This window comes from Pectinophora gossypiella, chromosome 23 (genome assembly GCF_024362695.1).
Source record: "Pectinophora gossypiella chromosome 23, ilPecGoss1.1, whole genome shotgun sequence".
NCBI classification, from domain to species: domain Eukaryota; kingdom Metazoa; phylum Arthropoda; class Insecta; order Lepidoptera; family Gelechiidae; genus Pectinophora; species Pectinophora gossypiella.
In genome coordinates this window covers 4216936-4231514 of record NC_065426.1, presented here as the reverse complement: position 1 = coordinate 4231514, position 14579 = coordinate 4216936, and the positions used below count along the sequence as shown (strand labels likewise).

The 14579-nt window shown below is 37.9% G+C and overlaps 1 protein-coding gene across 5 annotated transcripts in view; it reads left to right on the top strand.

The window, feature by feature from the left end:
* The first annotated feature begins 123 nt into the window (after window positions 1-123).
* The window catches only part of LOC126377335 (myb protein), a 59264-nt gene continuing 44808 nt past the window's right edge, over window positions 124-14579 (top strand). For 4 of the 5 annotated variants that reach the window (XM_050025036.1, XM_050025035.1, XM_050025034.1 and 1 more), the window contains exons 1-2: window positions 124-306; window positions 2012-2125. In XM_050025036.1, coding sequence (XP_049880993.1) covers window positions 284-306; window positions 2012-2125 — 137 coding nt within the window. In that variant the 5' untranslated portion in view covers window positions 124-283. Of the gene's footprint in view, window positions 307-2011; window positions 2126-3475; window positions 3872-14579 lie in introns of those variants that run through there. The other variant, XM_050025033.1, reaches the window with a different exon arrangement.

The following is a 14579-nucleotide window of genomic DNA, read 5'->3' as shown; positions in this document are numbered from 1 at the left end:
AAGATGGCGCTTACATAAACACGAAACTTCTATTTACGGTTTCATTCTTTGTCTCTGTCACACTTATACAATTACAGCAAAGTAGAAAAGAGATAGAAGATCTCCTCATTTGATTGTAACGAATGCTAACGAATTGTGGTTATGATTTGAAGAAAAGTTTTTCATTATATTTTCCATTATATTGTGCAATTTCATCAGATATATGTAGTGAATTGGTTTATTTATTATTTACAAAATTATTTAATGACTCTATGTTTCGGTAAATAACTTTCTAAGGCGGTATATGGAGAATAATGAACAATCAAGGTATGTTCGATCGATAATGTCGTCATTCTGAACGTGAAATTAACCATAAATTAACTTCCTTGTGCATTTATATTTACAGGTAGAGCTTCATTTGACTCTACAATGATTAAACGTTTACTTTACTTAATGACTTCGGTTGAATAAACGCCATATATACGTACATTCCCGTTGTATCCTTGTATTGGAATCTGTCCACCGTTAGCCATAACGTTTTTCCTTCGAATTTGATCTTCAAATATTTAACGGATTCTTATTTTGAAAGGAAACTGTATTTAAAATAAAAATAAGTGAAGGTGTTTTATTATCGTGAACACCGATTCTGTTTTATTTCTATTTTGATGCCTAACCACGCTGTTATGAGTTAATTCAAGGTTCAATGTCGTGCACCGTTCATTGCGTATTATGCAACGTAACCACTCGCTGCTGCGCACACAAGATTTCTCATTTCTTTTTGTTGTTTTTCGTCATAGTTGCGTTACATTGCTCTTTTAATAAATGAAATAGGATTCAAGTATTAACTATATCACTAAGATATTTGTCGCTGAATGTTTATCATTATCTCTACTGAACGGAATGAGGTCAAATAAACTCGTATCGTATGCGAGCGTCACTCGTCATTCGATTCGGAGTTTTCTCCACCGGCGTGCGCGTTGGAATAGTTGATATTGATACTATTTCAATTTACCTAGGTGCTAATGTTTATTGCTAGATTTAAATACAAATATATCATTTATTTATTATTAGGTAGGTAGGTACCTACCTAGATAACTTTTTTTGGTAAAGTAGATAGGTACATACCTACATTACCTATTACCTTCGTTATCTTATCATAGGAGAATTCGATGCTTGAGTAGGAAGGCAGGTATCTACGTATATCTAGGGACCTTACCTAGATAGAATAAGAATAAGATAAATGCCAATTTTTGCCAAATTTCATCCAAATCGGTTCAGCAGGAAGTTTCGCAATTCATTTTTCTACTTTTGTTTTTACTTTTTTCGTATCGCTTGAGGGACACGGCATAGGTCGGTTACCAAAGTTGCGATTAGGTAGGTACCTATCTTTAGCTAAATTCATAGGTAAGTTACGTACTTATCCGGCTTTTCATCTTATTACCTAATACCTACTCCGTGAAACCTGCTTAGCAATTAGTATAAACTATAAATCGACCTTGATAATTGTTTAGTATTATTTTTAACGTCAGTAATGATCGCAATCTCGATTTGAGGTGCGTGACCCATGACGTGAAGGTCGAATAATTTATGTCTCTTTCCTAGACAAAAATAGCCAAACTTGTCGCCCATGTCTTCGGTAAAAGTCATCCTGGCTTGGAGTCACGAATGGTCATTATAGATGCATTATGAACGGTGAACTGGATTACCTATTATTTATATAAAACATACCTAGACTACATGAGCACTTTTGCCTAGACTCCCTCTGGCTGCTGCAATCAAAGCTGCCGCAGTAAGCTGCAGTAGCCTTCGAATTAGCCGCGGCGCCATTAATTCCAAAAGCGAAAAGTCCTTAAAACTTTTGCAGAATCTTTATATAGATCAAATTTTGATTCAGGTCTGATAAAAATATACACTATTAACAAGATAGGCGAGGAAAAAGAGGAAGCAAGTATCGTTAGGGATAGGTATCTCTAACAAAAAAACTCTTCATAAAGTATTTAAATAATACATTCGTCATTTTTATTTGCTTCAGCATGGAGGATGAAACCACAAAATCGTACTTGCAGATGCAAAGGCTGAAAGCTTTGCAGGCGAAGCTGTCGTCTACCGCCGAGGAAGACTATCTTATCATCAAAACTGAACCCGAGTGAGTAAAAGTCATTTAAGAATTTTGTTGCAATCAACACAGGGATTGCTTACTAAACCTGAAGAAAGGTCCTATTTTTTACCGGAAACGATTGTCTTTACTCGACTTATCTGACAAACTCTTTTATCTTTCTTATTGGTCTCGTTGCGCATGTGACAGAGATAAGTGTTCTATGCCATTAAAACTTTTTTTGACGTGGCATTAGCCACTTGGCCGGACAAATGGGGACCGATGAAGGCTCTCACCTGGAACAAAATTTATGACATCAGGCCTGAGGGTGCTCAGTTGGGCGCAAATCTCGGACGGGACATCGTCTGACAGAATATTATTTGAAGGAATTAATTGCCATTAAACCGTTTCCAGAGGTCGTTATACCAAACCTAAATTTGGCTGCATTTGCAGTTAGCACTTCATTGTTCTTACATATTTTCCTTATTTTATGCTCTATAAATCTACCTACTTACATAAATTATATATACCTATTACGAAAAAATGCAAACAGAAGCAGCACCTGTCCTCTATTATTACGATAATTACTTTCATTATTAATACGCCACATTTATCTACACATAGCATGAGCTAAGTTTGTAGGCGACTTAGATTAGTCGTACCTACTTAGAATTCCCTAAGTAATATTAGTATCCATCTTACTTGTAATATAGATAAACTGACTGTGGCGTCTGTAATGGCAGCTTGGTTTAAACTGCATTCCGCTGATTAATGAAAGGAAGCTTGTACTCATTATTGGATCAATTCGGTGCTAATATATGAACCCAAATAAGTCATATCGTTCTCTCAAAATACGGACAAAATCACGTGGCACGCATGTTACGGAAAAAATAAACTTATCGATTTCGACAAAATTTATTCAATCGATCGATAACTTTATCATGTTGCGCATTTTAGCCCTGCAGAAAGTGGATTCCGTATATCCGTATTCTCTTGTTTGCAAGAGACAAGTGTGTTGTGTTGTGAACATTATTCGACATCATGGTCAATCGACCCCTATGTCCCTGCTTCCTCCACAGTTAGTAATAGGCAACTTTGATGATAGTGAATTACCTATAATTATAGCGATTAATCAGTAAATGCTCTTACATGCCGATAAGGTCCCATGAGCTTCATAGAACTGTACAATCTGGTTTAACATCCTCTGTTTATTTTCTCATTTCCGCCGTTTTTATGAGTTTATGATTTGCTTGATACCACCTGTAAAACTCGTCTTCGATCTGAGTAACATCCCCACAATAAAATGGGCCTACCTATTAAGTTAGGAATTCCATGACCATTATAGCACGGCCCGCGGCGAAACGGGGAGGGACAACATTTCCCGCGCTCAACTTGCGCGGTCGCATTCAAGCCAGTCCGGCTCCGCGCGCGTCACGGCCGAGATTCCTCGCGGTCGATGCCAAAAAAATAAAATAAAATTTAAAAAGTAAAAGTATTGTCTATTGTTTTTTTGGCGGGATTTTGTTTGTGCGTACCTATATATAATATAATGTTAAGTAAAATTTGTAAACGGAAGGACTTCGAGTGTGATTTTTGTTCAAAATGTTGTAACGATGAGCCTTAAATTAAATGATAAGGGTGGTTTATTTCAACTCGGACCGTAATTAGTGTGGAAGCGATGCAATATCCAAGTAATGAGGAGGACGACTTGCAATATCGGATTTTTGGCGAATCCTTCAACTTTCCTGCGGAGAGCACATCGGTCATCGAAAGCTCACACGCCCAACGCCGTAGAAAGTGAGTTTTATTTTGTTTACATCCTAAGATACAAACTTAGAAGTTCATTTAGGTTATAAGTACGTAGGTAGGTCCCTATTTGCTTATATAAAATCCACAATCAGACTGCCTCGTGCCGGTCGACAAAAAATAACAACCAATGATATGAAATGAAATGCCACGGTAACTGGTTTTATCAATGATTTTTATTGTATAATAATAACCTACCTATTTTTAATTAGTCATACAAAACGAAATGACGATTTGCAATTACCTACATTATTTTGATTAGTTCAGTCATCTCATGGAGTAAGAAAACCTGAATCATCTAAGGTCAAGACACGACATCATTCACGATAGATCGGTCGATACCTAAATGACTGCTACCTATCTACTTACTAATTTCTTGCTTGAAAAGCTAACGAGAAAAGCTTTTATCATCCGACTTCAAAAAAATGAGCAGATTCTAATTTCGTCGGATTTTTTTTTTACTTATAAGAGTAGCCTTTACATACCTACCTACCTTTTCCTTATTACTTCCGTTCCGTAATATCGCACACATTCTGGGCAATCTGCGAAAACATCCAACGTAAGATGGTAAGTTGAAACAATAGGTAGGTAACCTACATTTATAACTATGATTGAACTATTGACGCAAAGAAATAGGTACTTACCGAGTAGGTACCTATACCCTACCTATACCTACTTAATCCTTAAAATTCATATCACCGACTATAGTCAAATTTAAATTCGCCGTCTTCGTCCGACCTTCAACTTGTCCGGATTATCCTGCGTGCTTTCCGAGACCTTGAAGCACTCCCAAGGTCTAACGTGTCTTAACTACTGAACATACCTACGACTAATAGTAACTAAGTACATTTCTGAAGAGTGTTACCATGTTAATGAAAATTTTCAGCATTTTGTTCTTGATGTAACAAATAGGTCCGGTCCATCTATTGTGAAACCATTCCAGAAAGCATGGATATAAGTATTTTTCATATTTCCTTCCTTCCGCTATTAATAAGCGGTTATACTAAACTATAATGTAACTCCAGTTCATCTTGTGGTGGATGTAGGTAGGTACTTACCACTGACTAACTCAATTGGAAATATAGTCGTGAACTTATGTTATTTTAATGAACATAAGACTGGTAATATGCCACTTAAGTATACACACCATCATACCATAGGTAGGCATGTGGTTAATTAAGTAGGTCTGTTAATGGAGTAGGTAGCCACAGGTTCTTTTGCTCATTCCTCACGGGTTAACTTAGGGCGAGCGCAGACAAGAGCAGCGATGACATTGAAGAAATTAACTTTATTAGAATTCGCGTAAAAGCACGGCACAAGTTCAACGTGGGTCCGCGTTACAACCGTTCAGACGGGTAAAAAAAGCCACATCGAAGCAATTCATCTAAAAAAGCAATATTGCTATTTGACATTTGTTCGCATTGCGCACTTACTTTTATGCGCTAATGTCAAATTGTAATATTGCCTTTTTTAGATGAATTGCTTCGATGTGGCCACTTTAAACCAAGGTCATAATTAATTCCCGTGCGATATACTATCACAACTTGGTGTGTCTGTGATATTTGTGTGACGTGGGTCATACAGTTTCTTGCATTACAACCATCGATGTGCTGTTCCTGGGAAAATTCCCACTTTGGGAAGATTCCCGGCAATAAAAAGACGCAAAAGTTATGTAAAAAGAGCTTAGACTTTTATTAGGTCTTGTACTGCAAAAAAGTTGTTCTCGCTTCCTAGATGTCGCACAAATCTTAAACAACACTATTCGTTGGTTCGGTTGTTTACTACTTACGAATTGTATGCAGATAAAATAGATATCTTCTTCACATCTGTTCCTCGAATCAAAAAGACTGTTTTATCTAAAACAGATACCTTTTAATCATTGAAGTTGTTACTTTTTCTAGCTCTAATTTAATTTTGTAATTAAGTACCTAAAGTATTAGTGCATGTTGTGTCCACCTGTAAGTGGCGAGGCGCTTAGTTTTTTATATGTATTAACTGCAAACTCATGTATCAGTGTACTTGCCGTTGGTTGACCAAATAAATAAATAAATAAAATAAATAAATAAATTACATGTCCTTTGGGCAGATACGCACAGTATAAGAAATAACAATTTGAAATAAAAGCAGTTTTCTCTATAAAGCTTTGAAACATTTCCACTTTGAGAACATTCCTGGGAACGGCCAATCACTGATTACAACATGTGCCGTGTCGCGCATGCGCTGCTTTGGATGTGCTGAAGCCTTAACAATAAGATAGGGTACCTAATTGGACCCGGGTGAACTTTTCGGGCCTAGATTTCCAGAATAGTTAAACAATGGGGTTTCGATTTTAGCACTTTGGGCCTTTAAAAACCATAAGTAACTCTAAAAAAAACTCAACGAAATACTTTGGCCGGATATGTATGCCACACGCTAACTAGTTATACCGTGACTTCATGAGGTGAATGGTCATGAATTTTCATTCAAAAGCCGTCTGACGGCCAAACCTTGATAAGATGGATGGATAATGATACACGTGGTTGAGAATTTTGCGGCATAATTTAAGGTGTGTTCATGTATAGATTTATCTACATGAACATTGTCATGTTTTTGTTTTTTGTAACATAACGCCTGTTTCCCCGAAAGAGGTAGAGGTGTGTACAGTCATGAGCAATGTAATGTACCCAATTTAGGACTCTGTCGCACTAACATATTTGACATTTAGTGAGACTTACAACCTCCGTGTTACTTAACAGCCTCCGTGGTCTAGTGGTAAGAGCGTTAGGCTCACGATCTGGAGGTCCGGGTTCGATTCCCGATGGGGACATTGTCGAAATCACTTTGTGAGACTGTCCTTTGTTTGGTAAGGACTTTTCAGGCTTGAATCACCTGATTGTCCGAAAAAGTAAGTTGATTCCGTGCTTCGGAGGGCACGTTAAGCCGTTGGTCCCGGCTATTAGCCGTAAAAACACCTCCACCAACCCGCAGTGGAGCAGCGTGGTGGAGTAAGCTCCATACCCTCTCCGGTTGATTGAGAGGAGGCCTGTGCCCAGCAGTGGGACGTATATAGGCTATTTATTATAGTGAGACTTACAGTTCAATTTGTCAAAAAAGTTAATGTGACATGGTACCAAAGTGTATACATATTAATGCTCGTGACCGTACACACCAACCAGGGGGCGAGCCCCATTAGCTTTTCATTTCCTTTGTAATGAGGAAGTTTTAGATATGACATCATCATCTCCCTAGCATTATCCCGTTTTTTATGTTTTTTAAGTTCATTATTGTTTAGTGACCCCGCCGTCGCGGGCGATGATTAGTCTCATTCAGCGTTTATCGCTATCGGCCCACTAGTTCTCCTAAGGCATATGATCCTCAGACCAAATTTGTTGCCCTCAATCACAAAGTACTGGGTGCCGACGATACAGACCGCCAGCAGACCAGCCGTTACCGTCGACAGCAACCAGAATATCAGGCAGTCAGACTGGGAACAAAAAAAAAATATTCTTTGAATACATATAAATGAAGGACTTTCCAGGGTAAACCCCGATACCGACGCCGCCGGCGCGGCGCGGCGCGGCGTGGTCGACGATTTCCCTCATTCAGCGCTTATCGCTATCGACCCACTAGGGTCGATTAATTCTTTCAAATATTTTTCCTCTCAGACGACGCCCTGAGCCGAGGTTCGCGACCAACTGGGCACCCTCAGGCCTGTTGTCTTAAACGTTGTACCGGGTGAGAGCCTTCAGTGCTCCCCATTTGTCCGGCCAAGTAGTTAATGCCATCTGCGGCAAAACTACAATAAGTCACGTCGAAAAAAAAAATTCTATAGTCTCTGCTTACCCCGGTGGGTAATAGCCGTGAGTTTATGTATGTACTTTTTGAATTTATATCATCATAGATATTTGATGTCACGTGGTTTCCATGTTTTGTGCTAGATTAATGGCAATAGGCTCCCCCCCTATTACATGGGCCTTCAACATAGCTGGCGTGAAGAGGAGCCTACCCTTTCGGAGGTACACGCCTGTTGCAATATTATATGTTGTTATATTCTTAGTTAATACGTACTTCCATAATGATTCCTCTTTAATGTAATGACTAATGACATAAATTAGACAATAAAATGTAAAAGAAATTGCTAACAAGACGCTCCAGCCACGTAGAAAGTCAAAAGGGCGACAGATGTACAAAATAGAAGTAATTATGTAATAGTTCCTTAGCAACTAACGTGGTTACTAGCAGCTGTCTAATCGTAGGTACTTGTTTTTATACCACGCAGGCATGGAAAGTCCATTCCACCTGCTTCTAATGGTCTAATGTCGTCGTTTCCTGGTATAGACGTAAATAGAGTAATGCATTTAAGGACGGTTTCAGAATTCAATAAATATGTTTTAATAGTACATTAATTTTACTAATAAGTTAAGTGAATTTGCCTGATATAAAACCTTTTTATTTTACCTTGTAGTTTGTCTTGAGATCGCTTTCTAGGTAAAAATATTTTAGTTATATTTTTTTCATAACAAATAGCTTTCTTTGCACAATGTATGGCGTAATCGTGACTCCTCCTACCAAACGTGCTATTACACTGCCCCATCCCGACGCATCGGGCCTGAATATTGGGTAGTGTAAGGCCTATAACCATAAATCGTACGCAAGTAACTTGAAGCCGTGTTTAGGTTTTTTATCCAAAAGATAAAATTTATCGCCATCTCCTTGCAAAGTCTTAAAACTTTCTCGGGACTGCTAGAAAAAAATTTCAAAAGTTTTTGTGTTTGATTTTGTACAATTTGCTCATACTTAACTCACGCTCGTAATCCCTACCAGGGTGAGCTGAGTCACTGGTATTTTTTTACCCTCCTTACTTTTCCCGTATCGTGTATTCGTGACCTTTCTAACATTAAAACACTACGACAGCCTGTGAAAAGTTCACATCGCGTACATTGACCATCTACCCCTAAGGTAAACGACCATAGGTGGAGGGTGGCACCCCCGAAGGCCCGGTAAATTGCTTCACGTGTCAAGCAGATGGTAGGCAAGGTGCGAGGCAGAGACGGGCGATAGTTATCGATAAAATTATGGCCCTCCATGACGCACGCGACGCGACAAGTACCGCGGGCTTAGCTTGATAGACGTATCGAAATGTTGTTTACTTTGCTGCGACAAATAATTGTCTCTTTACTTACAGTCTAATAAATGATTTGCTTATTTTAACTTCCCTAAAGACAAGTGCATAAAACTGTATTTCTTTGAGTGCCTATGATACTCCACGCACTTATATCGAAGCAACTGAAGTAAGTAGTCACTGTGGTCCTGAACTGGCATGACTCTCATTCGGGGAGCGCCGGTTCGAATCCCCGTACCGGACTTGTACCAATGAGTTATTGATTTTGAACTAACATAGTTGGCTCGATCATTATAGACGTCGATACGGCTTACCACTTACCACCTATGACGTTCTTTACATAAAGCTCGGTGAGGCGTGGGTACTTAGTTCATCTTGCGATGGATGTACCTCTGACTACTCCAATTGGGATATAGTTGTGAGCTTGTGTTGTTGGTCTTGAAGCAAGTAAATAATCTCCCCGTATCCTGAATTTTGAATTAAAATCCTTGCTTGAGTTACATTAAAGAGATACATTTTCTTTGGCATTTCTCTATCTCAATCTCTCGATACTTATTTTTGGATCTACAATTTCCTTTAAAACAAGGGCGTACTTAGTAATGTCGTAACTTTATCGATATCGACACTCGACTACCGACAGCTACGCTTCTAATGTGTCTATGAATACAGATGTAATTGGGGCGGTGAGACGGGACTTTCACACGATGCTATGCACCTAGCTGCAATATGCACTTCACTTTTTATATGACTACCATGTTGACATTTCCAGACTTAATGTAGTAGGCAAAAAGTTATAAATTAAATGGTCTTTGAGTTTTCATTAGGTCTTATATTTCGAATTTACAACCTCAGTTGAAACTTTAAGTTTACTTTTACAGGGAACTTTGTAAACTCAGGCTTATATGCTCAGTCGGAAATATAAGTAGTTAATGGTGCGACAGGTTAGCATGCTATGGGTTACCATTTATTGCTACTTTAAATATATAATAACTTACTGTATGTTTTAAATCGTTGTGGTACATTTTACGCTGCTTTTTAATTATAGTTTTAAAGAATCCTTACTATTGAAGCAGAAGTTTTCTTAATTCTCCTCCTGTATTCAGCCTTTTTTAAAGTTCTTTGCGATCTTCCACCCTTCCATAGGCTTTGTATCAAACCTAGTTATTCTTGATTTGTTGGTCGTCATATGCCCGCTATCTATCGAACCAGTTCAGTTTCCGACCACGTGGTAATGGTCTCAAGAAAGCCCTTTTTATCAAAATCTCTGAATAGACCAGCTGGTCGCAAAGAAATATTGTAATACATTACTAAGGGGACCCCAAGACATCGGGGGAGCCCATTCTTTACTGAAACCGTACCAACAAAAGTCTACCTACTTCTTTTGTAATCGACAGACAGATTCGCGATGGATTTTTTATGTTATTTTTTTCGATTTTGAATACGTAACATGGGTTGAGCTTGTATACGTGTCAAAGTTCATCAGTGTTCTTTGAATTTGCGCAAAAATCGCAAGATTTAAAAGTAACCCGATTATCGATATTTTATAGCCTTATAACTCCGATTCTGATGAGAAAGGCTTTGTGACACGATCCCAAAGACTTTATTTTCCAATCACATTGGTAAAAAAGTATCAGGGAGACGAAACTTTTGCGGAAAGGACTATGTTTTGTTTGTTTTTCAAAATTATCCATCAATTCCGACTTATTTCGAATTTTAAAGTCCTTCAATCTGTTTTTTTATTCCGAAATAAATTGTGAGACAGTTGCTGATCAAACAATGTTCGATTTTATACCGACAATGGTTGGTCTTGCAAAAAATCAAACGTGGACAAAGGTCGAAAACATTTGCAAGTGTTATTGGCAATGTGTTTCTAAATAAAATGCTATTCTATAATATACCGTACTTTATAAAATAATCACGGTAATTCCATTGGAAGCGGGCAGACGCACAAGTTACCATAAAACAGGCGGCTAGAAGTCTTAATATTCATTCTAAAGACTTTTCCCTTGGTCAGTTTTTACATGCCTGGATGATAAGCAACAGAACGCGTTCTGTTTGTTCTTTCACCTAGTCCAGCAATGCTTTCCTAACCTATGGTTACCTTCTAGAGAAAATTACGTAAGCGACTTTTTCAAAAATCACATTCTGATGTGATTTCCTTCAACAAAACCTCGATTCATTTCAATTCTGGTAAAAATTAAGACCACAAATTTTATTCAGGATTGAAATTAGCGTATCTGCGTAGCGAATGTGTTTTTTTAAAAGGTGCTTACGCGGTTTTTCCTTGTAAGACGACGCTATGCATTTCAGTAAAATACATGATCGTAGTCAGACCTGTGTATCAGTCGACGCGTGCTAGAAGCCGGGTGGTTTCAAAATTATGCGCCAAAGATAATCGCCTGTAGATTGTATATTCAAATGAGGTTTTTGCCTTCCAACCCTGTACTACATAATTCTTTGAAAATTGAATCCCGGTTTTAAGCAGGGGAAAGCATACGAATGGTAATTTATTGCTATAACCTCAAGCAAGTGTTACGATGACGTCTGGGAGTTTCCGTGCCTTATAATTTAAATTTTGTATTGTTTAATAGTCATAGTCACAGATTAAAGAGAAGGTGAATGTCGTGTCTTATAAGAAAGTGAAGGAATTGCCCTTTGATAGACAAGAATAGAGAATGCTACACCGACAAGAGCCTATGATGAATAGTCATTGTTTGTCGCGTTTGACAACTGCGGGTGTTGCTGTATTTAATTTAATGAAGGACTTAAGTAGATGATTATTTAATACACCCCGTTTTGCCTGTTAACGCCCGCTAACACTGGAAGGGTCATATAACTTACTAGGACACCATGGTTCTGCAACCAACAAGACATTAGGTAAGGTAACGTTTATACGACTACATACGTTTTGTTGGTGGCGCAACCGTGGTTGCGGTGTTCTAGTCATATAGGGCCCTTTTTTGACGAGGCCTAAGATGGAGCGAGCTCGCCCAGAAGGTGCCTGTTCACTCTGGCCTTGAAAGCACCCGGGTTATATGCATAAGACCCTTTAAGACCTATATTGGTACAAGATTGCTGTAAAGGCATACTCTGCACGGCCACCGCGCGCTCATGTGCTTTCTACGTGTATAGACGTCAGCCTATTAGTCGAAGCCCTCGATATAATTTGAGGCGCGAGATCTATTCTATTGTCTATAAATAAAACGAAACTGATCAAACAATCCCCACTAACAAAATAACTATCAAAACTTTGTCCAACAAACTTACTCAGGCCATGAATACGAAAATATATGGCTTAGTAACAGATATTAATTGGATATTTATACAATAGTGTCGGCGAATAAGAGGAAATTAATACCTGAACCGGTTGGGAGTTTATCTGACATCTTGTGAAGTCCTGGGACATTTAAAGACTTGAGTACTTGTCCTGGCAGCGTTCCCACGCGCCCTGGATGACAAAGGAATGGGGGCGAAAACTGGCTTAGCTGGATGTCTGTGGGAGTAGGTAGGTGTGAAAAATTAAATGCAAAATAGTCCCATAGATAAAAGAACGTTGCTTGTTCCGAGCACGTCAAGAAACAAAATGTATCGAATGGACATAACCACCTCACAACTCACACGATAGAAGAAGAAGACTGAATGAAATGTCTCGTGATTAGTTTCTGGAAAACCGCATACTTATCCTAATACTCTACTAGCATTAAAACTACTAGGAACCTCTTCCCACCCGAAAATACCTCTAGCAAAATTCGCGATGGTTTTTTAAATTAAATTGACATTTATATCAGGTGCTACAGTGCCATAGCTATACATCTGAAAATGCGTAAATGCAAATTACCATATTATATTTTTTATATGTCAAGCAGAGTATTATCAAATATTTGTAATACAATCATCAATCAATCGATAAAGATTTTTTCGTACTTATACAACGATTTGAAAATGTGTAGTATTTTCTATGACATTGACCTTTGACTCTGTCACTAGATATTATACTCTTCTCATCTTAGCTCATCAATACTAAGAGTGCGTCACATTTAGATATAAAATGTATTATTAAGACCCCTATGGATTACGCGCGTTATTCTGTTACGAATTCCTTTTCAGGTTTCGAAAGTTGTGCTAAAATATTTTACTTTAGAATAACTTGTGAATTTAGGATCTCACTTATTCGCCTAAGTTACTAAACCACAAGTATAGATAAAACTCATAACTACACCTTTCTAACATGCGGGTTGGGAGGGCTTCCAGAGGGCCCGTATGTTATATTTTATCGTGTTTCTAAGGAAACTATATTATCATGCATGAGGGTTTTTTAAATAACCTAGCATATGGGGGATCATGAACTTGCGTCAGTTGTTTCTTTTATTATGATATTATTAGTTATTTATTACCCTTTGTTTTAATTTGTTTCGTATTTTGACTTTTATATCGTGAATATTTTGGAGGCACAAATACCGATTTTAGAAAATTGATGTTAAATTCGACTCTCCCGGAAACATGGGAGTGAACATTAGTTTAATTTTTAGGAGTGACCAAAATAGCAGATGGTTTTTCAATTTGATGATATTTCAACCTTTTACTGGCTTATTGAAAAGCAGTTCTTAATTCAAACTCTTTCGCCTAGAACTAAAAAAATCACGAAAAGACTGGGTTACTAAATTAAGCTCAATCCTAACCATTTTGAATCGATGCCAAGTGGAGGCGAATATTAGATTGTAAAGCCTTGTAGTTTTTTAAGTTACTTTTAAAATTGCTGTGCCCAATCCGGGTCTATATGTGTTCGTCACATTATGTTACCAACCTTCTACAATGTGGAACGCAATAAATGATGCGATTATGATTAAAATCATAAAATGAACAGTCCCTCCAATAACTTCCTATTACACACTATTTCAACAGAACGTTATGTATCATCAAGGATTCTACATACCTACTTGTTTCCCACACCCCCGATGTTTCTAGTCGCCCAAGCATGTCATGACTCACGTGCAATATGTTCCCGTGTTAATAGTTAAACGATTACCATTAGTGGAATTAATAAGAGACTTTTAAAAACAGTGGGAAAATCTTACGGTCGAGTACGTTTTTCCTTGAACTGTATACTTTAATGATATTACAGTCATAACCTCATGTTAAAAAATTTATCCCTATTGGGAGAGAATTCGCAACTTGTCCAGTCGTCAATGATCAACTTACATTCTTGTGCCTGTTGATGATTGCAGATATTCAAAGGGTTATTTTGCGTAAAAGGGATTTTGCAAAAAAGGGTCATTCTGCGACTTTTTGCTGCCAGAGAAAAGGGTCATTCTGAGACGAATTTCCTTTAACGTAAGCGTCTTATTCGGAACTCAAAATACCAACGATAAAATTAATTACGCGTAGCCATCGGTATGCAACTTCAAGCATTTTGATTAATATCCGAGTCTATATCCATTAATTTGCATTTTTATATGCCGTACCCAACAATGCTGTTCGAAACATCGTAAATCCAAAATAATTCGTGCATCGAATTACCTAATCGCGCGTGAATGAAATCAAAATACTGATTGTAATTTATTGCACTTATAATTAATGTAAGGGTATGAAGCCCCTACA